The sequence below is a fragment of the Abramis brama genome, assembly GCF_963993115.1.
Source record: "Abramis brama genome assembly, chromosome: 11".
In the NCBI taxonomy this organism is placed as follows: domain Eukaryota; kingdom Metazoa; phylum Chordata; class Actinopteri; order Cypriniformes; family Leuciscidae; genus Abramis; species Abramis brama.
In genome coordinates this window covers 37,708,781-37,734,566 of record NC_139973.1, presented here as the reverse complement: position 1 = coordinate 37,734,566, position 25,786 = coordinate 37,708,781, and the positions used below count along the sequence as shown (strand labels likewise).

General features: G+C 34.9%; 1 protein-coding gene across 4 annotated transcripts; it reads left to right on the top strand.

The window, feature by feature from the left end:
* The first annotated feature begins 5,534 nt into the window (after positions 1–5,534).
* On the top strand, positions 5,535–25,059 carry dync1i2b (dynein, cytoplasmic 1, intermediate chain 2b). 4 transcript variants are annotated; one of them, XM_084127813.1, is made up of 17 exons: positions 5,535–5,674; positions 8,526–8,634; positions 8,903–9,017; positions 10,634–10,775; positions 13,484–13,543; positions 14,754–14,869; positions 14,939–15,025; positions 15,133–15,295; positions 15,379–15,478; positions 16,339–16,464; positions 17,266–17,412; positions 17,569–17,682; positions 18,731–18,864; positions 18,949–19,093; positions 21,030–21,170; positions 21,240–21,365; positions 22,394–25,059. In XM_084127813.1, exons 2-17 carry the CDS (start codon positions 8,527–8,529, stop codon positions 22,505–22,507), a joined length of 1,938 nt encoding a protein of 645 aa, XP_083983939.1. In that variant the 5' UTR covers positions 5,535–5,674; position 8,526; the 3' UTR covers positions 22,508–25,059. The 4 variants fall into 4 exon arrangements, with proteins under 4 accessions (XP_083983939.1, XP_083983940.1, XP_083983942.1 ...); XM_084127814.1 differs by having other exon boundaries at positions 5,538–5,674; positions 10,685–10,775; XM_084127816.1 differs by lacking the exon at positions 13,484–13,543 and having other exon boundaries at positions 5,538–5,674; positions 10,685–10,775.
* The last annotated feature ends 727 nt before the right edge of the window (positions 25,060–25,786 follow it).

Here is a 25,786-nt window from a genome sequence, read left to right as displayed (position 1 = left end):
ACATGCTTTCCCTTCCACTCAAAAACTGGCATTTACAACATGGTATGATCAATGATCTGTGAGGTATTTTGAGCTGAAACTTCACAGGTACATTCTGGGGACACCTGAGACTTATATTACATCTTGTAAAAAGGGGCATGATAGGTCCCCTAGCTTTACCAGTCCTCCTTGTGTTTACACAGTTCCGGCTGTACATAATGAGCATTTTTTTGAGGAAGAAATAATCAAGTTTATCAGATTCGTGGCGTCATATCTTTAAAATCTTGAGATTTTTGTTTAAAGCACCTAAGAAACTTTGCAAGCTCTGATTCTGTTAGATCCTACACTGCTCGGCCAAAAAGAAAGTCGCTGTTTGGATTTAAATAGGCAAATGCTTAAGAGTCTAAAACTACATAGTTTCAAGATATATCTGTGCATTTTGTGCCTTTCAACTATCAGACAATATAAGCTACCCAAACTAATGTGGTAACAGGTGACGTTTGTGTCTGTTGCAGATATATTTCCTCTGATGCCGTGGGAGTGTGATTGATGTGGGGTGATAAAATATAGTTAAACATCTCTACACGTATGCATGTTCATGCACCTGCTAACCCATAACCCGATTTTTAGTCACAGACATGTTGCCATGGAAACTACAACGGCCCTTTACAGCCATTGTCATATGGCAAAAGACAAAGGAGATGTGGGTTACAGGGCTTTTACTCATTTCTACACACACACACACACACACACACACACACACAGTCCATGAATCAAGCACATGCACCAGCATGCACACACACTCATACTCAGGTTGTCATATTTCCCCTCATATTTCAAAATCAAAACAGTTCATGAATGAAATCACCAACTGCATTGGCAAACAGGGTGTGGTGGGAAAAAAAACGATGTGATGACAGTTGTATTGTCACTTGTATTGTTTTAGCCAGCTTTGGTGTCATTCACACAATAAGGTTCTCGCATAGGCACATCAATTTGAATATCATATAACTTTAGAAAACATGAGAAGTAGAATGAGCTGTATGGATTCATTTTAGGACTTTTTGTTGTTGCTGCTGTTGTTTAATATTCGTAAGCACTGTGAACTGCACTCCATATTGTCATATGGAAAAGAGCTGCAAATAAAAAAAATAATGCATGCATAATTGGAGCAACATGAGGGTGGTATTAACAGAACTCTCTCTTTAAAAAAAAATTGATTTATATTCTCTTGTAATGAATGATTGCAGAATAAATTAATGCATCAACATTACATTCTTTCACATGTCAGTGCGGATTATGCACAAGTGTTTGCCCTTCATATAACTGAAAACATATACACTACATTCAGACTTACATTCATTCTCTTACAAGACACTTGAACAAGGACAATAACACCTGACAAAGCATAAAACCAGAGCCAGAAATAGAGCTCTGCATCTACCGCCTACACATATTCATCTTTCCTTTTATAATAAGAAAGTGCCAGACCATATGGCTGAACACACCAGTAAAAAAACATTTACTTATTCATGCTTATACATCAGTTACACATGAAAACATTTCTCTGATCTAACAACTAAGAAAATAACTTCAAGACTTAGGTATGTTATATATCACAGAAACCTTGCATTTATTCTATTCTATTCTATTCTATTCTATTCTATTCTATGCAAATATGTATTGCTTTTCTTAGAAAACTTTAAAGTGACATTTTTTAAATTTACTATGTAAATACTATGTACTATGTATTTTTTATTACAGTATGTATGCAACACAAACATTTCATTATATTTTGATACAGTACCAGTCAAAAGTTTGGAAACACTACTATTTTTAATGCTTTTGAAAGAAGTCTCTTATGCTCATCAAGCCTGCAGTTAAAAACAAAAAACAAAAAAAACACAAAAAAAACAGTAATATTATGAAATATTATTACAATTTAAAATAATGGTTCTCTTTTTTAATATACTTTAAAATGTAATTTATTTTTGTGATGCAAAGCTGGATTTTCATCAGCAAGTACTCCAGTCTTTGGTGTCTTATGATCCTTCAGAAATCATTCTAATATGCTGATTTATGATCAATGTTGGAAACAGTTGTGCTGCTTAATATTTTTTTATAACCTGAGATACTTTTTTCAGGATTATTTGATGAATAAAAAGTTAAAAAGAACTGTATTTATTTAGAATAGAAATCTTTTGTAACAATATACACTACCGTTCAAAAGTTTGGGAACAATAACTATTTTTTTTAAAAGAAATTAGTACTTTAATTCAACAAGGATGCGTTAAATTGATAAAAGGTGATGGTAACGATTTATATTGTTAGAAATGTTTTTATTTTGAATAAATGCTGTTTTTATGAATAAATGCTGTTAACGTTTTACTCATCAATGAATCCTGAAAAAAGTATTCCAAAAAAATATATTAAACAGCACAACTGTTTCCATCATTGATAATAACTGAGTATCAAATTATCATATTAGAATGATTTCTGAAGGATCATAAGACACCAAAGACTGGAGTACTTGCTGATGAAAATTCAGCTTTGCATCACAAAAATAAATTACATTTTAAAGTATATTAAAAAAGAGAACCATTATTTTAAATTGTAATAATATTTCATAATATTACTGTTTTTTTTTGTTTTTTTTTGTTTTTAACTGCAGGCTTGATGAGCATAAGAGACTTCTTGCAAAAGCATTAAAAATAGTAGTGTTTCCAAACTTTTGACTGGTAGCCTACTGTATGTTATATTTTATTAGTGTATTTTATTAAAAACTTCTTAATGTTTATCCTTTATTTTTAGTAATTTATGTTATAATTTTCTTTCATGTTCCTTATTTTAATTTCTGACTACTATCACTGGCCCTTAGATATGGAATTTAAGCTAAATATTGTTCAAAACGTTTCATAAATTTGTACATTTCTTTTTGCTGGGTTTACGTTTATGTTCTATTTGCATGTTATTATTTAGATTATTTTGTATAAGAAAACCTAATAAAAACTAATACTAAAAAATCACGCATCTAGTGCGTTTTGGATTTAATTAAAATCTCTGATTGAATCCAGGACGTCATCGCGAGACTGGTAATGGTATTTATTTGTGTTGTGTGTAAAGGGAAAATTATTTTGGGGTTCTATAATAGATAACATTCAATGGAAGAAAACATGGTTAGGGTTCAAAAGGAAGTTCATTATGGAAGGCATTTTCTGCCAAATTTAAATAAATAAATTAAATGATTAAAATGAAAATTAAAACCAGATTAACGATTTCATTACAGAAAACTGTATGCAAAAAATGTGACAAAATTGAGAATGAAATTAAATGATTTCATTTTCACAGCATTATCCCTGTCAAATTGAAAAATAAAATGCAATTGGTGATTTCACATTTCATTTTCACTACAGTCTCGAGGCAAGACTGCCAATATTAAAATGAAAAGCCAAACGTGAAAAAGAAACTACAAATGCAGTTTTTACAATGCTCTTTAGTAACGCTCACGCAATAATAGTGACACAATTCAAATACAAATGTAAATTTTCGTTTTCATTTTAATTCCTCTTTTATTTCACAGTTTTCATTTTCGTTTTCATTTTCAAAGACAACCTGCATGCAAATTCTATGTTAATGAGTGGGTGTGGCTTATTCTAGTAACGGCGCTGAGACACGCCTTCTGTAAAGCGAAGTCGTCGACGTCCCGTGTGCATGAGTTTAATGTGTGAAACGAAATTATTTTATTGTGATTATATTGTAATCGAGATGACGAGATATGGCGAAATCTTAGTGAGCTTTTGCGGGAAGCTGCCGCAGCATTAGAACATGGAAACAACCAGCCTGACCATGTTAGTTATGATGTTAGACTCAGACTACCATAATCGACGATGAGGTTCATTCATGTATTAGGCTGTTTTGGAAATTCAACTATTTGGGTGTACAGAAGTCTTAGTAACACAATTTCTACAACAATTATAGCCAGACATTAATACCCACTGGCTTTAACCGAGGACCTCGGCCAATGTTTCATATTCGCGTCGTGCCTAACAACGCCCTTCAGCCGTGACTTATTCAGATACAGCACTAGCCTAGAGTAGCCTACCTTATTGCTTTTATAAAACGGTTACCACGCAATACAAATATTAATCCCGAAACATATGTATCTATGCAACTACTATCATGAAGTAAAATGAATCACTAAAAGCCAATTCCTTCCGCTGGAGAAAAAAAAAAAGTCCCTGACCATAAAGCAACAGAAGAAGTTACATTATTTCTCCATTAGATGGAGACAAAGACTGTCTTAATGAGTGAGTCAGTCAGTCAGTAGAGAAGACTTTTGAAATGACTCAAACTTGTGATCACGGAGAAGAAAGACGCAACTGACATGACTATGGATTTTTATTATGAATATAGGACTGACCTGAAGGAAATATCTAGCCTACTGTAAATGCAGGTACACTCGCTTTCTCGGTCTCATCCAGAAGTTGTTACTGGAAATGAAAATCAGCATTGTGATTCTTTTTGTACACAAACTTAAAATAACCAAAAGACACGTAGCCTAACAGTTAAACAGCGGACAGATACAGGCTAGTGCTGTATCTGAATAAGTCACGGCTGAAGGGCGTTGTTAGGCACGACGCGAATATGAAACATTGGCCGAGGTCCTCGGTTAAAGCCAGTGGGTATTAATGTCTGGCTATAATTGTTGTAGAAATTGTGTTACTAAGACCTTTGTACACCCAAATAGTTGAATTTCCAAAACAGCCTAATACATGAATGAACCTCATCGTCGATTATGGTAGTCTGAGTCTAACATCATAACTAACATGGCCAGGCTGGTTGTTTCCATGTTCTAATGCTGCGGCAGCTTCCCGCAAAAGCTCACTAAGATTTCGCCATATCTCGTCATCTCGATTACAATATAATCACAATAAAATAATTTCGTTTCACACATTAAACTCATGCACACGGGACGTCGACGACTTCGCTTTACAGAAGGCGTGTCTCAGCGCCGTTACTAGAATAAGCCACATCCACTCATTAACATAGAATTTGCATGCAGGTTGTCTTTGAAAATGAAAACGAAAATGAAAACTGAAATAAAAGAGGAATTAAAATGAAAACGAAAATTTACATTTGTATTTGAATTGTGTCACTATTATTGCGTGAGCGTTACTAAAGAGCATTGTAAAAACTGCATTTGTAGTTTCTTTTTCACGTTTGGCTTTTCATTTTAATATTGGCAGTCTTGCCTCGAGACTGTAGTGAAAATGAAATGTGAAATCACCAATTGCATTTTATTTTTCAATTTGACAGGGATAATGCTGTGAAAATGAAATCATTTAATTTCATTCTCAATTTTGTCACATTTTTTGCGTACAGTTTTCTGTAATGAAATCGTTAATCTGGTTTTAATTTTCATTTTAATCATTTAATTTATTTATTTAAATTTGGCAGAAAATGCCTTCCATAGTTCATCACTAATCTGTCAAGTTAAAGTGCGCCATCTAGTGGTCACTTTACGAAACGCCGCATCCGCTCTGTTTGAGAACAGCACCACACGGCACCCGTAGCCGCATCCCAGATTCAGCGCTGCCGCTGCTGTCACAACAGAGAAAGAGGATAAGTTATTAGTCCGCTGACAGAAGAATAATCCTCTTCATACCGACCCCAAGCCGCTAACATTTTATTTCAAGTAAGAATAATGTTTTCTTTATTAATGTAGGGTTTCTGCTGTTAAAATGAATTATTGTGTGTTTTAAAGGCGGTGTTTCTTTCTGCATTGATTCATGAGGCCGTCTGACGTGTGCGCTTTAACTGTCATTTATGTTATAATAACTTATACAGTCTTGCTGAAATTGATTTAAAACAAAGCACAACATGAATTCCTAATACACTGTGTTATTAAACATCAATTCAAATGGTTTGGGGGGAAAAAGAAACATAAATGCACAGCTGATGCAACTAGACAAACGATGATGCATTTAATGAGAGCGCTTTCGGATCAACAGTCCTGCGCGCGCAGCTTCAATAATTGTATCAATAAATAGTAATTATGCTTTTAAACGAATGATTTTATGTTAGTTTGCGAGCTTTCACCGGGCCGGTTTGCTGTGCAGCCATATTGACTGACCATCCGGGACTCTTACAGGAGTGTCCCTTGTGTGTGTGTGTGTGTGTGTGTGTGTGTGTGTGTGTCACTGGGATAAACACACTATTCAGCAAGTTGTCATTTAGTAAACAAAAATAATGAAGATTTTATATAATGTACGATTATTATAAGAGGTTTGTTGGTAAATAGGTCTATCTTTGATTAATGTTTTTCCTTTATACTGAAAACCGGGATGTGTGGCATTCGGTAGGCTGTTGGAAAAACCTATTGTAGTTCCAGTTCAGTTCCTAAATTTAATTTAAAGTCGCGGAGAATTGTAGAATACAATTTTGAGTCAGGTGTAAGGTAGTAGAATTAAAACACAACTGGATTTATATAAATAAATTAATATAACCACTGTAATTAATAATGTTCTTTGTTTTATATATCACAATGAATCTTACACACAAGAGTATTTCCATAAACATTAGATAACATTAGTATCATTTGAAATTTAATAAAATAATAATAATAATAATATATATATATATATATATATATATATATATATATAAATTGGTGATTATATACGCATATATAGTTTTATTTATATGTATAATTTTATAATTATATTTACTATTTTATATATTTGTTATAAAATATTAAAATATTGTGTGTGTGTATGTATATATATATATATATATATATATATATATATATATATATATATATATATAGACAATGTTGAACTTAGTTTAGAGAAATATATTAAATCAGAAAATGTATTTTACATGTCAGAGAATAAATTGTCACAATCAATTAATATGATATTGTTAAAACTTGTGATGGACTTCCTCTAACGAACAGGCATTATCACTGTTTAACACGAGCACAATAAATCCAGCCAGGATCGATTGAAAAATAAAAAATATTTTTAAATAAAAATGTAAAAATTAAACAAAAACAAAATAATCACTTAAAAACATTTAGTAATTATTGTTTATTACAATAATGGATTGATTAATATAATAAATAATGAAATATATCAAAGCAAATCAAATTAAACATAAGAGGGTTTTATCAATATATCTTGCAAATAATTTAGGAAGTTTAAAGGCACTTTTTTTCACCTGCTTTTGTTCAATTCAGTAAATTCTTCTTCCTGTCATTCCCCTTCAAATCCCAGATCAAAAACCTGTGGTTTGTGTCCAATTCAAGTTCACACTCATAAATCGAAAAGATCCAGTTCTCAAATTCAGACTTTTGCTCAGTATTCAGACTGTGTGGTGTTCGTCAGACCCGAGTGAAGCTGTTGATGAGGCGGTGGAGTGGTGTCCTGCTCATCATGGGTGTGGAGTGGACCGGAATGACCTCAGATGTGCATCTTCTCCTGTCGGCCACCGTATTAACTTCTGTCGGTTGCAATTCGCAATCTCACCACTAGATGCCGCTAAAAACACACAGTGCACCTTTAAACTATAGACTTCAATGACCCCTGTGACCATAGATGTCAGAGTACCCTAGAAAAACAGATGTAATCATTGACACATGTTGAAGACCTTTCTTAAAAAAACAAAACATCTTTCCATATTTCATTTCTGGAAGCCGGGCTAAATGAGCAAGCACTGTTACTGCATTCATATCAAATACAGACATTAGAGAATGCTTGAAAAGAACATTTCAGTGATCACACTGGTAACTTCTATAACAAGCCTAGAGAAGTCATTCAACTCATGTGATATTTAGAAGGAAAAATATTGATTAATATCTTAATTATAATCACTCATTACGTATACATTGAAGCAGCAGTTTATTCCAAAATCCACACCCTTCAGTTTTAATGGAAGATGTCTTAAAGTGTTGCCTGCATTATTTTTGTAATTGTTTTATGTCCTAAATAATACCTCTAATAAAGCAGATTTACTAACAAAATTGTAGCGTCCAAATACACTCACAAGACTTAAAGTCCCCCTGTAGTCAATCATTTTATCCCTTAAAACTCATCTTTGATCACCAAAATTACATATTTAAGTGTTTTTTCCTTGGAAAAAAAGTCTTCATGCCTTAAAATATCTTGAATGTAACTCTACACCCTTGCCTTATTTAGTATACGTGGTTCTATGAATATGCAAATGAGCCCCGCCTCCACTCACTCACTCAGCTCAGAGATCCACTGGTTGACGATCACACGTTGATCTGATTGGTTACAAGGTAGTTTGTGACGTCAGAAACACCAGCGATTTTAAAGCGTGTTTTTGAGACTGTCTTTGGTTCACTGCAGTTTTAAGGAGAAAATACTCAGCAATGCTGTCGACTTATGAATTTACACATGGTTTGTCATAAAGCATATTAAAAACACCACATAGACATATAAACAACTTTAAAAGCTTGATTTTCACCACAGGGGGACTTTAAATGTGTGTGTGTGTGTGTGTGTGTGTGTGTCTGTCTGCAGAATGTCTGACAAAAGTGAGCTGAAAGCAGAGTTAGAGAGAAAGAAACAACGCCTGGCCCAGATCAGGGAGGAGAAGAAGAGGAAAGAGGAAGAACGCAAGAAGAAAGAGGTGAGCTGTGGACTAACCTGTAGTGATTTGATGTCTGTGGTTGTTACACTGAAACACGTCTCTCTCTCTCTCTCTCTCTCTCTCTCTCTCTCTCTCTCTCTCTCTCTCTCTCTCTCTCTCTCTCTCTCCCTCTCCCTCTCCCTCTCCCTCTCCCTCTCCCTCTCCCTCTCCCTCTCTCTCTCTCTCTCTCTCTCTCTCTCTCTCTCTCTCTCTCTCTCCCTCTCTCTCTCTCTCCCTCTCCCTCTCTCTCTCTCCCTCTCTCCTGAAGCTGGATGGCCGGAAGGAGGGAGCGTCTCCTCCGCAGGATGACTCTGATCTGGAGAGGAAGAGGAGGGAGGCAGAGGCTCTGCTGCAGAGCATGGGGATAGTGGATGCCTCCATGGGTATGAAACAACAAAGCAGCATGGGAAATTATATTAGGTTTTTGGCACTAGCATGTGTTCACAACAAGCATGCTTTTGTATTAGTAATCTACATACAATTATATCATGAAGAGATCTGGATCTTTTGTTAGAGCTTGATGCACATTCTGAAACTTTCAGTGCTCAAAACTTATTTCCAACGAGAAAAGACTATTTATTGAAATGATACAGCAAAAATTACTTGTTCTACGACTTTTACAACCTTTTTATGTTCATGAAACAGATTAACACATTAACTTTACACATTAACACATTAACAGAAACTTAGTCTATGTGAGACAATAAGGAGAAAGCAGGACTGATTATTTCTAATGTATAGATTAGAGCTGCACGATTAATCGTTAAAAGATCGAAAACACCCACACGATCTCATTCTTAGATGTAAGAATACCTAATAAACCTTTGACAAGTTTGATCACATCGAACATTCAGATCTGTATTCGCGCTGCCGCTGACCCAGAGAGAGCAGTAGTCATGTATAGATATGAATCAGTCTTTTAACCACACAGTTTCGTTATTTCTGTGTTACAATCATTCATAATGTCACAGAAGTTTATAGTTCAGATGTAGGCTAAACACTGATTTCTATGATAGCGATCGAATAGAGCAAATCCCCTTTTGAAAGTAACACGGTGCGTCAAATTACGATGACATTGTTATGCCACCAGGTGGCGACAAGTGACTGTCAAAAAATGTGTCGTTGAATCATTCATTCAAGAGATTCGTTCAAAAACGCTGATTCATCCAGTAATGAAACGAGTCATTGAATCATTCATTCAATAAAAATAATTAATTCAGATTCATTAAACATTTTAAATAGACTGCAGCAATTAAAATTATCAGAACCTCTAGGATATGATGTTATTTTGTTTAGTTGTCTGTTCAGAATAGAGGGAGAATCGTGATTTATGACCACCTGATATATGACCTGATTTATGACCTGATTTATGACCTGGAGCCGGTTGCATAAAAATAGCCCTTATGTTAAGACTGTGTCTTAAGTACTAGTATGACCACCTAGCGTTGAGTCAAGGGACAATCAGTATTACTTTCTAGTATCAAATTAGACTAATCTACGTTTTTATATAACTGACTTAAAACAGTTATGAACAGTCATAAAGAAAAAAATGTGATGACTAAGTTGTAAGACTAGTCTTAACCATTTATGCAACCGGCCCCTGATTTATGACCTGTTTAAATGAGCCTAAGCTGGTTTTGCTGGTTTTGCCTGACCAGCTGACAAGAACCCAAAACCTTTAAATAAAGCTCATTTGTTTAGTCATAATTATGTTATCCATTTCCTCTGGTTTTATCGTTCATTGTTCTTTCTTTCTTTCTTAACATGATAGTTTGGTTTGGTTTGGAATGAGGATCCTGCATGAATATTAACCACTGCACTTTTTGTCTTCTCTTTTTTTGTGTGTGACTCAATCCTCTTTGATTTCGTGTTTCTTGCACCACCCTCTTGCTTTTTGTTGCTCACCTACTTTTTTACTCATCCTTTTTTACTTGGATGTTTTTATGCTCTTTTTTAATTCCAAACACCCCCTTCGCCCCGCTTATGCTTGTGTGCGTAGTGCAACCTCTGCGTGTGGTAACAGAGGATACGTGTCTGTTTCACTATTTAGTCCCCCCTCCCATGTCCCCCTCTGCCAAATCAGTGGACACACCCAGCGAAACGGGCAGCCAGGACTCGGGAGACGGTGGCACGGGGCCGAGGTGAGACACACACACGTGTACATGATACAGAACAGGTGGAGGGAATGACCAAGATCTTACATCACGGGAAATGTATATACACTACCATTCAAAAGTTTGGGGTAAGTAAGGTTTAAAAAAAAACAAGGATAAACAGACATTTTTAATGTTTCTCTTTCAAATAAATGCTGTTCTTTCTATACATCAAAGAATCCTGAAAAAAAATGATCATGTCGTGATCATGATCATCAATGGGGAGAGAACATTGTGCTTGGTACATTTTTCATCTTCAAACCAAAACTTAGACAAAGTTTAAATCCCGTCTGGCTAGAGCTCTTCCCATAATGTGTACGCATTAGTTCAGTAGACGGAGAGTAGACGGTCTTTTGTGGCTGTTTGAACACATTCGACCACATGAGCGTTTACACTACGAAAGCAATCCAGTCTAATGTGTTTTCGACTCCCTCTGGAAGTGTCTGAAAGTGGACAAGCTCAAAGTGCTTTAAACCCCGTTTACACCTGTGTTTAGCCTCGTCCACTTGTGATCCGATCGACCAAAACACATCTTAATACCAGCTGTAAACAGAGCCTTAGTGTTCCAGTTTGTGTAATGCTCTATCTCGAGATATCCGTCAAGTATCCTCCCTTCTTTCTTTCAAAAACCTCTTAAACACATTTTTTCTCTGAATATTACTCTTCCGCTCTTGGTCTGTGAACTGTACTTTGTTATTGATGTTTGTATATGTTTGTATTGTCTGTATTCCTCTAACCTAAATTTGTAAAGCAACCTAGGGCTTTGGAAAGGTGCTGTAAAAATGTAAATTATTATTATTGTTACTACAATATTACAGTTTTACTGTATTTTTGATAAAATACATGCAGACTTGAGCATAAGAGACTTTCAGAAACTAAAAAAAAAACTAAAAAACTAAAAAATCTTACCAACCCCAAACTTCTGAAAGATAGTGTAGTTCATTTTGCTTAAAATTCTATTAAAATATGGTTATATATATATATATGAAGAGTTCAGATGCAAAAGCCTCTAAGTGTCATCTGAAATTTTCTTCTAGAATGATCATTTTTATCAGGCTTGTATATTTAAGTTCAGTAATTTCACTTAAATGGCAATGCAAATTACCTATAAATGGTCATTTAAGTGAAATTACTGAACTTAAATATACAAGCCTGATAAAAATGATCATTCTAGAAGAAAATTTCAGATGACACTTAGAGGCTTTTGCATCTGAACTCTTCATATATATATAAATACATTATGTATATTAAACAACCATGTGATTGCCTGTTTTTGGTTAATGAAGGGTATTAAGTAACTTACAAATAAAAGATTCTTCATCCTGTTTTTTTTAATTCATGACACAAATGATGGAAAAAAAACAGCTTCACATTATATAACATTTCATTATTTTAATATGTTGCCTGGAAAGCATCAACAACTTAACTTTTCTTCACACTCTGTATTTCACATTCCTCCATGTTTCACTGTAAATATGTTTTCATCATTGTCTTAACATCTTTTCATCTATTTTTCCCATTCTTTTAATTTGACACAACATTTTCTGTCATTTCTATTTTATGTTTTGATTTTTCATGATTCAACATAATTTTATTTAACAGCAGTTGGAAAAAAAAGAGCTAAAAGAGTGCACTTTTCCAGTTTTAAAATTTTATATATATCAAATAAATGTTATATATCAAAATATCTACATCACATATATGTCACATATCTCATATATATATATATATATATATATATATATATATATATATATATAGTGCAATGCATAAGTGAATACACCCATGCTAAAGTTGAATAAAAAGAGGAATAAAAAATCATATTTTGGAAATTGAACTTAATGCCTTAATTTAAAAAATTAGGAAAAATCCAACCTTTAAGGACACCAGTTTTCTTTGTGAATGAATAATGTATCGTAAATAAATAAATGTTCTTCCTTAAAATACATGGTGCATAAGTGAGTACACCCCTATGTTAAATTCCCATAGAGGCAGGCAGATTTTTATTTTTAAGTATTTTTTGTCATTTTTTTTTAGGATACTATGCATCCTGATAAAGTTCCCTTGGCCTTTGGAATTAAAATAGCCCCACATCATCACATAGCCTTCACCATACCTAGAGATTGGCATGGGGTACTTTCCATAAGATCATCTCTCAATGCAAATCAAACTAGCTTTTAGGCTAACTGAAATAAAATCATGCCAATCTCTAGGTATGGTGAAGGCTATGTGATGATGTGGGGCTATTTTAATTCCAAAGGCCATTTATTAAACATTTATTTATTTACGATACATTATTCATTCACAAAGAAAATTGGTGTCCTTAAAGGTTGGATTTTTCCTAATTTTTTAAATTAAGGCATTAAGTTCAATTTCCAAAATATGATTTTTTATTCCTCTTTTTAGTCAACTTTAGCATGGGTGTATTCACTTATGCATTGCACTATATATATATATATATATATAGGATATATACTATTTCACACATTTCTACCATCTTACATCATAACACACCCTGCCTCCATAAACACTTCATAAAGCCATGCATATAAACAATATATGTAAAGTACTTTGGGGTTTGATTTCTATTGTCTGTATTGCGTTGTGTACTATGTGGAAGTCATCTGCATGCACATGTATACGTGTGTAACAGCGACTCTGCCTTGTAACCGTGTGCATGCATGTGTCTCTAACAGGACTCTTCACTGGGACTCTGACCCCTCTACTCTACTGCTCCATTCAGACTCTCAGCTCGGGTACTGCTGTCTCGCTCTCATTAATATCACTCCTGCTGCGCACTGTCTGCTTTATTACCCGCCTCTCCTTCATTTATCCTTCTTTCACATGTGTCCTCTCACTCCTGCTGCCTTTTTTTTTTTTTTTTGTGGACAGTCATGATGAACCAAATAGTGAATTGTGTGAATACACTGTGACTCCCCTAGCATAACTAGCTTAATTATGTTTAACTACCTTAAAGGTAATTTCAGATTTTTTTATTAACATGTTTGAATTAGTCTCGCCCCGCTTAAGTCCAGGTAGAGCGACCCATGATTTATCAATATACAATCTTATTTCCTGTCGGAAAGCATTCAGACCAACATGAAATGTACCTTATGTAACATTGAATTAAAACTATGAAAACTACATGTAGTTTAGTATGTACTTTCTAAGACGCTCAAACTGTTGTACTGACTTGTGGACACATTATCACCCCTCAGCAGATGGAATTTCTAGTTTGTTTGTTTATTTTTAAATTCAGTATTTTTTATTGTTTATTATGTATTAATTATTTGCGGTTTTTAGTTTAAGTATTTATTTATTTCATTTATTTTAATTTAATCATTTTTTTGTTCATTTATTTATTTTTCCCATTTATTCATGTAAAATTTATATAATAATTTAGTTTTAGAATCAGTTATTTATGTATTTATTTATCCATCATGAATTAATTATTTGTTGATTTTAATTTAATCAATTATTTCTTTTTAATTGATTTCTTTTGATTTAAGTATTTTTGATTTTATTAATTTATTTATTTGTTTGTTTTTAAATTAAGTTATTTAATTGTTCATTTATTTATTTATTATTAATTCATTTTTGTTTTTAATTTAATTATTTCCTTATTTTTTATTAATTTATTTTAATTAATTAATTATTTTTTTATTAATTTATTGTTCATTTATTTATTTTCCCCATTTATTTACTTTATTTATTTATTCCCTATATAATTATTTATTTTAGATTCAGTAATTTTAATTAACTTATTTATGATTTGTTGTTTTTAGTTTAATTATTTATTTTATTATATTTATTTTGACTTTATTTATTGTTTTTAAATGTAATTATTATTTAATAATTTTAATTTAATTATTTTTTATTTTTTAATTTAATATTTTATTACAGATATTTTTATGTGTATCCCACAGCATTTTTCCGTCTCAACATATGTGTCTGTATTTTCTGCAGACGTGGCCCGCTGAAGTTGGGCATGTCAAAGGTCACGCAGGTGGACTTCCCGCCCAAAGAGATGGTGTCATACTCAAAAGAGACCCAGACGCCCACACAAACTCATCACAAAAATGGTAAGTCACACACACGCTGCTTTTCTTTAAAGCAGTAATGAGACTAAACTCTTTCTCTGCTGTCCGTAGATGAGGAAGAGGAGGAAGATTCGGGCGTGACTGAGCCTGTTCTGGAGCTTCAAGAGGAGAAAGACCCTCAAAAAGAGGAAGAAGAAGGTAGCGCTCTAAAACACAGCAACGAGAGAAATCATACACTTCATTTTACATCGTTCCATAAGACATGAAATCAGAATATTAATGGAGGACACTTTTTCTGTGTGTAGCGCTGCCTCATGAGCTGACGGAGGAAGAGAAACAACAGATTCTTCACTCGTCGGAGTTCGTGACTTTCTTTGACCACAGCTCTCGGATCATGGAGCGCGCGCTCTCTGAGCAGGTGGATGTGTTTTTCGACTACAGCGGGCGAGACCTTCAGGATAAAGAGGGGTGAGGAGAGTGTTCGCTGATCTGGTATCAGATGTGGAACGGCTCTGGTGTGTGTGTGTGACGTGTGACTGTGTTTGTTTCAGGGAGTCGCAGGCCGGGGCCAAACTCTACCTGAACAGACAGTTTGCGGACGAACGCTGGTCTAAACACAGAGTCGTCACGTGTCTCGACTGGTCACCACAGGTACATGATCATGCAACTCAGTCAAGTGTGTCCAAACTTTTGACTGATAGTTTGTATTTAGTTAAAGGGATGGTTCGGAGTAAAATCAACCTAGGGTCCTTTGCACCATGACCTCGAGCCAAACACCCCCCAGACGCCTTTTTCCCCTTGGTTGAACATTATTAAAGTTAGAGCTTATTTAGAGATATCAGCCGAATGGCTTAGTGCAGGCGCTAATGGACCCAAGGTTGTCCAAAGCCCTTAAAAGTCCTGGCAGAAAGCGATGCATAAGGATGTAGTGTAACAACAAGTTATAATTTTTTCCGAAGTGTTGACAACTTAGTGTTAACTAATAATTGTTGCAAACTGGTACTACCAACAAAATATTAGTGCATTCCTGGAATTGGGCGTCGTTACTCTACATCCTTATGCATCGCTTTCTGCCAGGACTTTTACGTGCTTTTCCCAAACCACTGAAGTGACGTCGACGTCCGGGTTAGCGGTAGCATGAGCCATCAGGCAAGTGTTATTTAAATAAACTCCTGATGTACTTACAAACTTTCCAATGCCTCGTTTTATGAGCAAAGAACCTATTTGTACTACTGTAGAAGTTTGGTACCATTCTGGGCATTATTAGTGGGGTAATTTACGAGATACAGCCTTGGATCCATTAGCGCCTGCACTAAGCCATTCGGCTGATATCTCTAAATAAGCTCTAACTTTAATAATGTTCAACCAAGGGGAAAAAGGCTTCTGGCGGGTGTTTGGCTCGAGGTCATGGTGCAAAGGACCCTAGGTTGAAATTACTCCGAACCATCCCTTTAAATACTATCTTTTCAGTGTAGTTCGCCTCACTGTTCCTGTTTTCTCCTTCCCATCAGTACCCTGAGCTGCTGTTGGCATCATATTGTAATAATGAGGACGCGCCACATGAGCCGGACGGCGTGGCTCTCGTCTGGAACATGAAATATAAGAAAACCACACCGGAATATGTCTTCCACTGCCAGGTGACCGTCTCAGTGCATATCTCTGTGCATTAAAAAAAATTAATTAATATTTTGGCTAACACTTTATTTTACAGTGTCCTCATTACACGTTACATGTAGCTACTATAGTAAAACATTAAATTATCCGTAATTACATGCAACTAACCTTAACCCTATAGTAGTAAGTACATGTAGTTTATTATTATTACTCAGTACTTAAATGTATAAATACACTGTAACACGGACATCTTAAAATAAAGTGTAACCTAATTTTGTCTTGGTTTTAATATGATCTCGTCTTAAGATCACACATTATTTATCTCATGGAAATTAAGAAGATTGTGGATTCAACAGAAAAAAAGTTTGAGATTGAAAAACAAAATAATAATAAATATTTTTTTATTAAAATAAATAATTACATAAAAAATAATACAATATAAAATGATTTTAATTCATTATTTTTTTGTTTCATTTCATTTTAGTTTTGGAGAATGGATGGATGGGTGGATTATTAAAATTAATTTAAATAAATAAATACATACATGCATAAACAAATCACACAGTAAACCTAGTAATTCTTAAAAATTAATATCCTGAGAGGTTAAATATGCCCAGTCAGTGTGTGAATTACAGGTTTATGGAAGGCTTGAACCTGCTCAAGATGTCAAAGTACATAAGGAACTAAATGTATTGTTAATAACAACAATTATTTAGTCTCATTATTTCATTAAATATTATATATTACATAATTTTATATAATAATATATTATTATGTTGAGGTTCAAAGGTCACGTGGCTCATGGAATATGTGTGTTTGTTCAGTCTGCAGTGATGTCAGCAGCGTTTGCACAGTTTCATCCGAATCTGGTGGTTGGAGGCACGTACTCGGGTCAGATCGTGCTGTGGGACAACCGGAGTAACAAACGCACCCCTGTGCAGAGGACGCCGCTCTCAGCCTCAGCTCACACGGTACACGAGCACAAACACCCCTGCAATGCATCATCTTCATCCACACTGTTCCGGTGGATCATCTCTCTCTCTCTCTCTCTCTCTCTCTATATATATATATATATATATATATATATATATATATATATATATATATCTCTCTCTCTCTCTCTCCAGCACCCGGTGTACTGTGTGAATGTGGTGGGGACTCAGAATGCTCACAATCTCATCAGCATCTCCACGGATGGGAAGATGTGCTCCTGGAGTTTGGACATGCTGTCTACACCACAGGTGACACACACACACACACACACATTCTTGTACATCTATCTATATGAGGACATTCATTGACACAATGCAATCTCTAGCCGCTTACCCTAACCTTACCCTTCACAACTAAGTGCCTAACCCAAACCCTTACCCTAAACCGACCCTTAACCTCATTATAACCTTATCCCTAAAACCAAGTCTTGACCCTCAAACAGTCCTTTAAAGGCTCTCAGAAAGTGAGGACCGGCCAAAATGTCCTCACTTTACTCTCTTTGTTCTCACTCAAATGGTCTAAAACTCAAACTGGTCCTCACAAAGATAGTTGTACAAGTGTACACACACACACACACACACACACACACACAGACACACAGCCCTTCAAGGGCTCAGTAATATTTGTTTTTGTTAAGATATTGATACTTTTATTCAGCAAGGACACATTACATTTGTCAAAAGACATATATCATGTTATAAAATTTATAAAATAAATTATGTTCTTTTAAACTTTATATTCATCAAAGAGTCCTGAAAAAAAACAATAATCACAGCTTCCACAAAAATTTGAAGCAGCACAACTGTTTTCAACACTGATAATAATCATAAATGTTTCTTGAGCAGCAAATCAGCATATTAGAATGATTTCTGAAGGATCAAAATTCAGCTTTGATCACAGGAATACATTACATTTTACTATATATTCACAAAGAAAGCAGTTATTTTAAATTGTAATAATTTTTCACAACATTACTGTTTTTACTGTATTTTTGATCAAATAAATGCAGCTGTGGTGAGCAGAAGAGACTTCTTTCAAAAAATCTTACCGACCCCAAACTTTTTTCTCAGGGAATGCATAAACTGGTAAAACATGTATTTGAATGCAATGTAAGTCGCTTTGGATAAAAGCGTCTGCCAAGTGCATTAATATATAAATACTATGAATCCTAAAAACATCGACAAAAAAGTCTTAGTAGGAAACTCACTAGGGTTTGAAACATCGCCAGTTGCTCTCTTTCATCCAGATACACAAGAGTCAAACTCACACCTGCTGTGTGTGTGTGTGTGTGTGTAGGACAGTCTGGAGCTCGTGTTCAAACAGTCCAAGTCAGTTGCCGTGACCTCCATGTCATTTCCTCTGGGTGATGTCAATAACTTTGTTGTGGGCAGTGAGGACGGGTCCATCTACACCTCCTGTAGACATGGCAGGTAAGAGTGTGAGCCAGGACTGTGTGTGTCAGTTTCACATCCGCACAAGTCTTTGATTTCTGTTGGTGTGTGTGTGTGTTGTAGTAAAGCGGGCATCAGTGAGATGTTTGAGGGTCATCATGGACCAATCACAGGGCTCGACTGCCACACGGCGTCAGGACCGGTCGACTTCTCTCACCTGTTCGTCACTTCCTCTTTTGACTGGACCGTCAAACTCTGGAGCACCAAGGTGATAATACACCACTGTTTTAAACACTACATCTACACTGCTGAAGTGGAAACTCAGATCCGATGGAGGATGTATTTAGTATTATTTATATATTATTATAGTATATATATATATATATATATATATATATATATACTATAATAATACAGTGCAATGCATAAGTGAATACACCCATGCTAAAGTTGACTAAAAAGAGGAATAAAAAATCATATTTTGGAAATTGAACTTAATGCCTTAATTTAAAAAATTAGGAAAAATCCAACCTTTAAGGACACCAATTTTCTTTGTGAATGAATAATGTATCGTAAATAAATAAATGTTCTTCCTTAAAATACATGGTGCATAAGTGAGTACACCCCTATGTTAAATTCCCATAGAGGCAGGCAGATTTTTATTTTTAAGTATTTTTTTTTTTATTTTTTTTTAGGATACCTAAAGATTGGCATGATTTTATTTCAGTTAGCCTAAAAGCTAGTTTGATTTGCATTGAGAGATGATCTTATGGAAAGTACCCCATGCCAATCTCTAGGTATGGTGAAGGCTATGTGATGATGTGGGGCTATTTTAATTCCAAAGGCCAAGGGAACTTTATCAGGATGCATAGTATCCTAAATTTTTTTTTTTTTAAATACTTAAAAATAAAAATCTGCCTGCCTCTATGGGAATTTAACATAGGGGTGTACTCACTTATGCACCATGTATTTTAAGGAAGAACATTTATTTATTTACGATACATTATTCATTCACAAAGAAAATTGGTGTCCTTAAAGGTTGGATTTTTCCTAATTTTTTAAATTAAGGCATTAAGTTCAATTTCCAAAATATGATTTTTTATTCCTCTTTTTAGTCAACTTTAGCATGGGTGTATTCACTTATGCATTGCACTGTATATATATATATATATATATATATATATATATATATATATATATATATATTTTTTTTTTTTATTTTTTTTTTTATTGTTAGTTAGTATTAGTTTAAATTTCAATAATTTTGTTATGTGCTTGTCATTTTCACTTTTTTTTCACATTTTCACTTGTTTGGCTTGATTCTATTAGCATTTTATAAATTTTAGTTCTTCAACTTATTCTATTTCGGTTTGTTATTTTCTTTTAAGGTTTGTAAGTTTTCATCAATTTTTTGAAAAAAACTTTTGGCAAATGTTGATATTTGAAATCACCAAAACAAACACGCCCCTACCCCAAAATGATCTCGCCCCTAATTTGATAGCTCCGCCCCACACTTCCGTACGCGACCGTAACCCAGGCAACGACTACGGCGGAATCCGCTGTACCTGCCGGTGTTGTGCCGAATTTCGACCCCGCCAAATTATTACCCCCCTAGCATTGGTAGGTTTAGGATTAGTTGTGGGGGAGGGGGGAGGATTAGGGGCGGGGTTAGGATTAGGCAATCAGGTACTGACTTCAACTGGGGGGGGTAATAATTTTGCAGGGGGTCGGAATTCGGCACAACACCGGATCGTAAGCCTTCTTTTTCATTTTAAGTTCAGCAGACATTTTCCACTTTTGTTTTTTATCTGCCATCTCTCTCTTTCTGTAATCGTTCACTGAGCGTTCTCTTCCCCATCATCAGTAGACACGCCCCTTACTGCTGATTGGTTACAAGTGTGTTTTGGTAGTCAACACTTGAGAAATGTTATTGATAAATGGCATTCCCATCAGCTATATCGGTATCCTGGGATATGTTTGAGTCTGTCCTGATAAATCAATAAGCTTTGATTCATTTTTATTTCAGTTTTATTTTAGAAGAACTTCATAGTACTTAGTACTTCAACTTACTTTATTTCAGTGTTTTAATTTCTAGTCTAATATTTATATTTGATTTTAGCTTTATTTAAATGCACAAAAACAGTTTTTAATAGTTTTGTTTTAGTGAACAATAGCAACACTGCTCTGTGTGTCTCTCCTCACAGAACAATAAGCCTTTGTACTCTTTTGAGGACAACTCCGACTACGTGTATGATGTCATGTGGTCACCCACACACCCGGCTCTGTTTGCTTGTGTGGACGGGGTCGGACGTTTGGACCTGTGGAACCTTAACAATGAAACTGAGGTACACAAATCTCACAGAAATATAATATGAACAGATCCCCAGATCTTGAATGATTCTGTGCTGCCTCAGGTCCCCACAGCGAGCGTAGCAGTGGAAGGAAACCCTGCGCTGAACCGCGTGCGCTGGGCTCACTCGGGACGAGAGGTGGCCGTCGGCGACTCCGAGGGACAGGTGCACATTTACGATGTTGGAGAGGTGAGGACGACACTGCTGAAACACTTTCAATGGTCAAAGATACTGTAGTTTGTATGGAAGCTTGTATCCACCACGGAATTAAAAAGGTTTTTTCGACTTTTATCTCGCTTTTTTATATATAAATATAAATTAAATTGACTGTATTTACGTGAATACTCCATACTCTGTTATGTTTTAAGTGAATGTGAACATTTGAGAAAGGAAAACGCATGTGTAACAGTGTAATGGATCTGTGCATCAGGTCTTAAAGTGACAGCAGCCTAATATTCCTGCTGCCAAATTATGAGATAATATAAAAAAATATCTATATGGCAGTTCTTCCAGTGAAAATGCTGAGTGACTAGTAACTTTTGACAGCTGACTTTTCCCCCCACAATTGCAAGTTTATATCTCACAATTCTGAGAAAAAAAGTCTGAATTGCCAGATGACTTTTTTCTCAGAATTGCGAGTTTATATCTTAAACAAAACATCAGAATTGCAAGATATAAGAGAGAAAAAACGTTTATTCTTGCAATTCTGACTTTATTTCTTGCATTTGCGACTTTATATACAGCAAATCTGACTTTGTTCCCATAATTGTGAGATAAAAACTTGCAATTGCGAGTTAAAAAGTCAGAATTGTAAGATGAAATGGTCAGCTGACTTTTTTTCCACAATTGCGAATTTATATCTTAGAAAATAAATCAGAATTGTAAGATATAAACTCGTAATTGAGAGAGAAAAATTATTTGCAAGTTTATTCTTGCAATTCTGACTTTATTTCTTGCATTTGCGACTTTATATACAGCAAATCTGACTTTGTTCCCATAATTGTAGGATAAAAATGTGGAAAAATTTGTAACTTTATTTATCAGCTTCTGACTTTATATATCGCAATTCTGAATTTTTTCCAATAATTGTGGGATATAAAATTGCAAATTTTGAGGGGGCAAAAGGCAATTACTTTTTAAAAATGTTTTATTCCCTGGCGGAAACAAGCTTACATACGGTTGTCATTGAAACTCATCTGGTGTTTTTTTGTCTGCAGCAAATTGCAGTTCCCCGGCAGGACGAGTGGACTCGGTTTGTGCGCACGCTCGCAGAGATCAACGAGAACCGGGAGGATGTGGAGGAACTGGCTGCTCAACGATTGGCTGCATGATCACCACGGCAACCCCTGCTGACCAATGACGGTTCCCCCGCATTTGCATATCTCCACCCTCTCTGAAGTTATTTTAGTGTTACTGGATGACAATCTAGGGCTTTTTAATTCTAAATGGATTATTTCAGAAAGCAAGCTTTTAACAAATTAAGCACTTAGTGTTGCTAAGTAATATTCGTAGTGGGATGGGATGGTAAAGTTGGTTAGTGTAGATTTTACCAGGTGTGAATTATAATGTTTTTATATATTTATCAGATTAGAGGCTGATTTGTAGGAAAGGGACGATTCATTGCTGGTCAGCAGCATTAGCACTACGAATATGCAAACTATTGTACAGCATCTTTATAACGATTTAAGACACTGACGTAACCTAGAGGAACTGCAGAAAAATGGGTTTTTAAGAGGTGGAATATTTTTAACATTCCCTTCTGGACAAACTTTCACATTATTGGAATATTTATAGCTTTTTAACAAATGCGTTTTGTTTTTAGCTCATAAAGACTGAACATGTACGTTTGTAATAACTCAAATCGCACACACTTTCCAACATGTATCTCAGTTCTTACTTCTGAATGCCTTAAAGCGAACCTTAGAACACACATGAACACACACCTATCCACAATCTTCCATCACACAGCATTATATCCTTCTGGTGCTTGATCATTCTGGCACTTATGACTGAAAAACTTTTTTTGCCTTTGCAAAAAGTGTAAAAAATGCTCAGTGTTTCGTCATTTTTAAAGGGGCTGTGGTTCCTTGGTTAGCATCTCAAAACCTGTTGGGCTAAACTTAAAAGTTCCCTTGGGCAAATATTTCGACTAATACACTGTTATTATTTTGCCATTTATTTTACTTATATATTTTAAGCCAAGTAATTAATAACGTCTTGTCCACATCTGCATCCTGTTATACAATTTAACGTTTTATTTGTAGTTTTAAATTCGCGACCTCCCAGCTCACAGCGTGAGTGCTCTTACAGAAATATATAAATCTTTTCATTTTCTATGGATTTTTTTGTAGTATTTATCTAATTTATGTATTTTTCTTGACATTGTATAAGCAACATTAATTAGTGTAACTGACAAGACCTGAAAAGAGCTTCCCTTATACCTTCACATAAATGTTTAGCTTAAAATCTTGCTGTTAGAAAAAAAAACATTGGCAATTTGCAATTAAAGGACATGAATTGAACCTTGAATTTAGGCCAGTTAACCCTCAAACCGTATTCACTTTATAGCCCTTAATTCTGTAATTGTGGACAAATGTGGGCACAGAGGACTCAGATGTGATCCTATTTTTTATTTATTATAAATGTTATATCACTGTCTTCGATAAAATTTTGTCCATCCATTTATGGTGTTTTTTTATTTTGGGGGTATTTTTGAATTTATTTACTTCAAAAAGTACCATATTTTCTATGTAAATTATGCTTATTTTTTTGAGTGTGAGTTTTTGCCATGATGAGAATGTTGTACAGGATCAGCCCTTCATTTGTGTGTATGTTAGATATGCATTGTATTGGATCTATTGATTTATTTTTACAAAAAAACAAGAAGAATGCTCTAAATTACAGTTTTTGCTCTAAATTACATTACTTTCACTTTCACTGTCACTTTCACTTTTTCCCATTCATTTCTATGGGTGCCCATTTTTGACCCAAATACAAGATTAAGGATTTTTTTTTTTCACCCACTTAACATTGTAGAATTGATTGCCCACATTTGTCCAGAATACGGTTTTAGGGTTAAAGAGTTCAGAGCATCTAAAATGAAACTGTACTAAAAAAAAAAAAACCCCGACCCAGCCCAGAAAATCAAACCTGCCTTAATCTCGACACATTCTGAACCAAAGCTATTCTGTTTATGTCTGTTTCCTTTGTGTTGTTTTTCTGTTTTATGACTCGTGAAATGAAGGAAGCTCTAGATATTTACCTCTGTATCTGACGTCTCATTACAGTCATCAGGATTCCCACAGTCATGGAAAAACACAGACAAATCAGGGAATTTTAAAAATTGATCTTGGTCCAGAAAATTTTTGTAAATAAAATCTTGGAAAGAAGTCCTGGAAAATTTCTATAGCTTTGGATTTCATGATTATGAGCTTTTTGGCTGGCGATTAACTCTTTCCCTGCCATTGTCGAGTTTTTCCGGCTCCGGCAACCCATGTTTTGAGTGGTAAATGGCATGGGACGCTATTATGCATCTTGTGAAATAGTCGAAACCAGTGAAGAAGCAGCAGAAACAAGCGATAGAAGCACTGCTTACACACATGTGAACTAACGCAATCATAAAACAGCATATACATTTAAAACTGCATAACGTTACTGAATAAAATGTCGAACCCAAAGAGGTACATGACCGTACAAGCTTCGTGGGTGTTGATGGACTCGATGTTTTGATCATCGTTCTGGATCCGATCCAGGCGTAGTCTTTGACAAAAACTTGACTTTATCAGCTTTTTGTTCAAAATGTTGCTTTAATGAAACCATATTCAAATGTTAATAAAAAAAGAATGCATGAAGCTAGAATAAAATGGATTTTGTTTGTTTGTTTGTTTGCTCTGTTCTTTCTCTTGATAGTTTGTATGTTCAGATATTCATACAAAATATTCTGGGGGTCGTGAAAATCTCGTTAATATGATGAAAGATGCTGCCGCTGGCTGACAACTTAAAAAATAAAATAAAATAAACAATGTCAGGAAAGAGTTTTGTGTTAATACCCATAGTTTATTCACAATTACCTTGAAACATAAAATGCATATTTCATGGCATTTATACACTGCCTGGCCAAAAAAAGAGTCGCTGTTTGGATTTAAATGCTTAAGAGTCTATGATTGGATTATTATTGCAGTGATTATTATGTTTCTAGCATGTTAGTGTTTGGCAACCGTTCTTCTAACCCTTATTGATGGAGTGTGTAGCTTTTCATTTCTTAGACAACCATGTAGGAAGACACATCATGGCCATATTCCAGGATGACAATGCAATGCACCTCTTGATGGAAATAACATCATCACAACATTTATTTCCATCAAGATGTGCATCAATATTTGCTCAAGATCTTGTAATGTCCAGCACTGTGTAAAGTCTCCTCCAGCACATCCCAAAGACTTTCAATGAGTTTAACGTCTGGACTCAGAGGAGCTGATTCATATGTGTAAATGATTCTTCATGCTCCTCCCAACCATTCTTTCACAGTTTGATCCTGATGAATCTGGACATTGTCATCCTGGAATATGGCCATGATGTGTCTTCCTACATGGTTGTCCAAGAAATGAAAA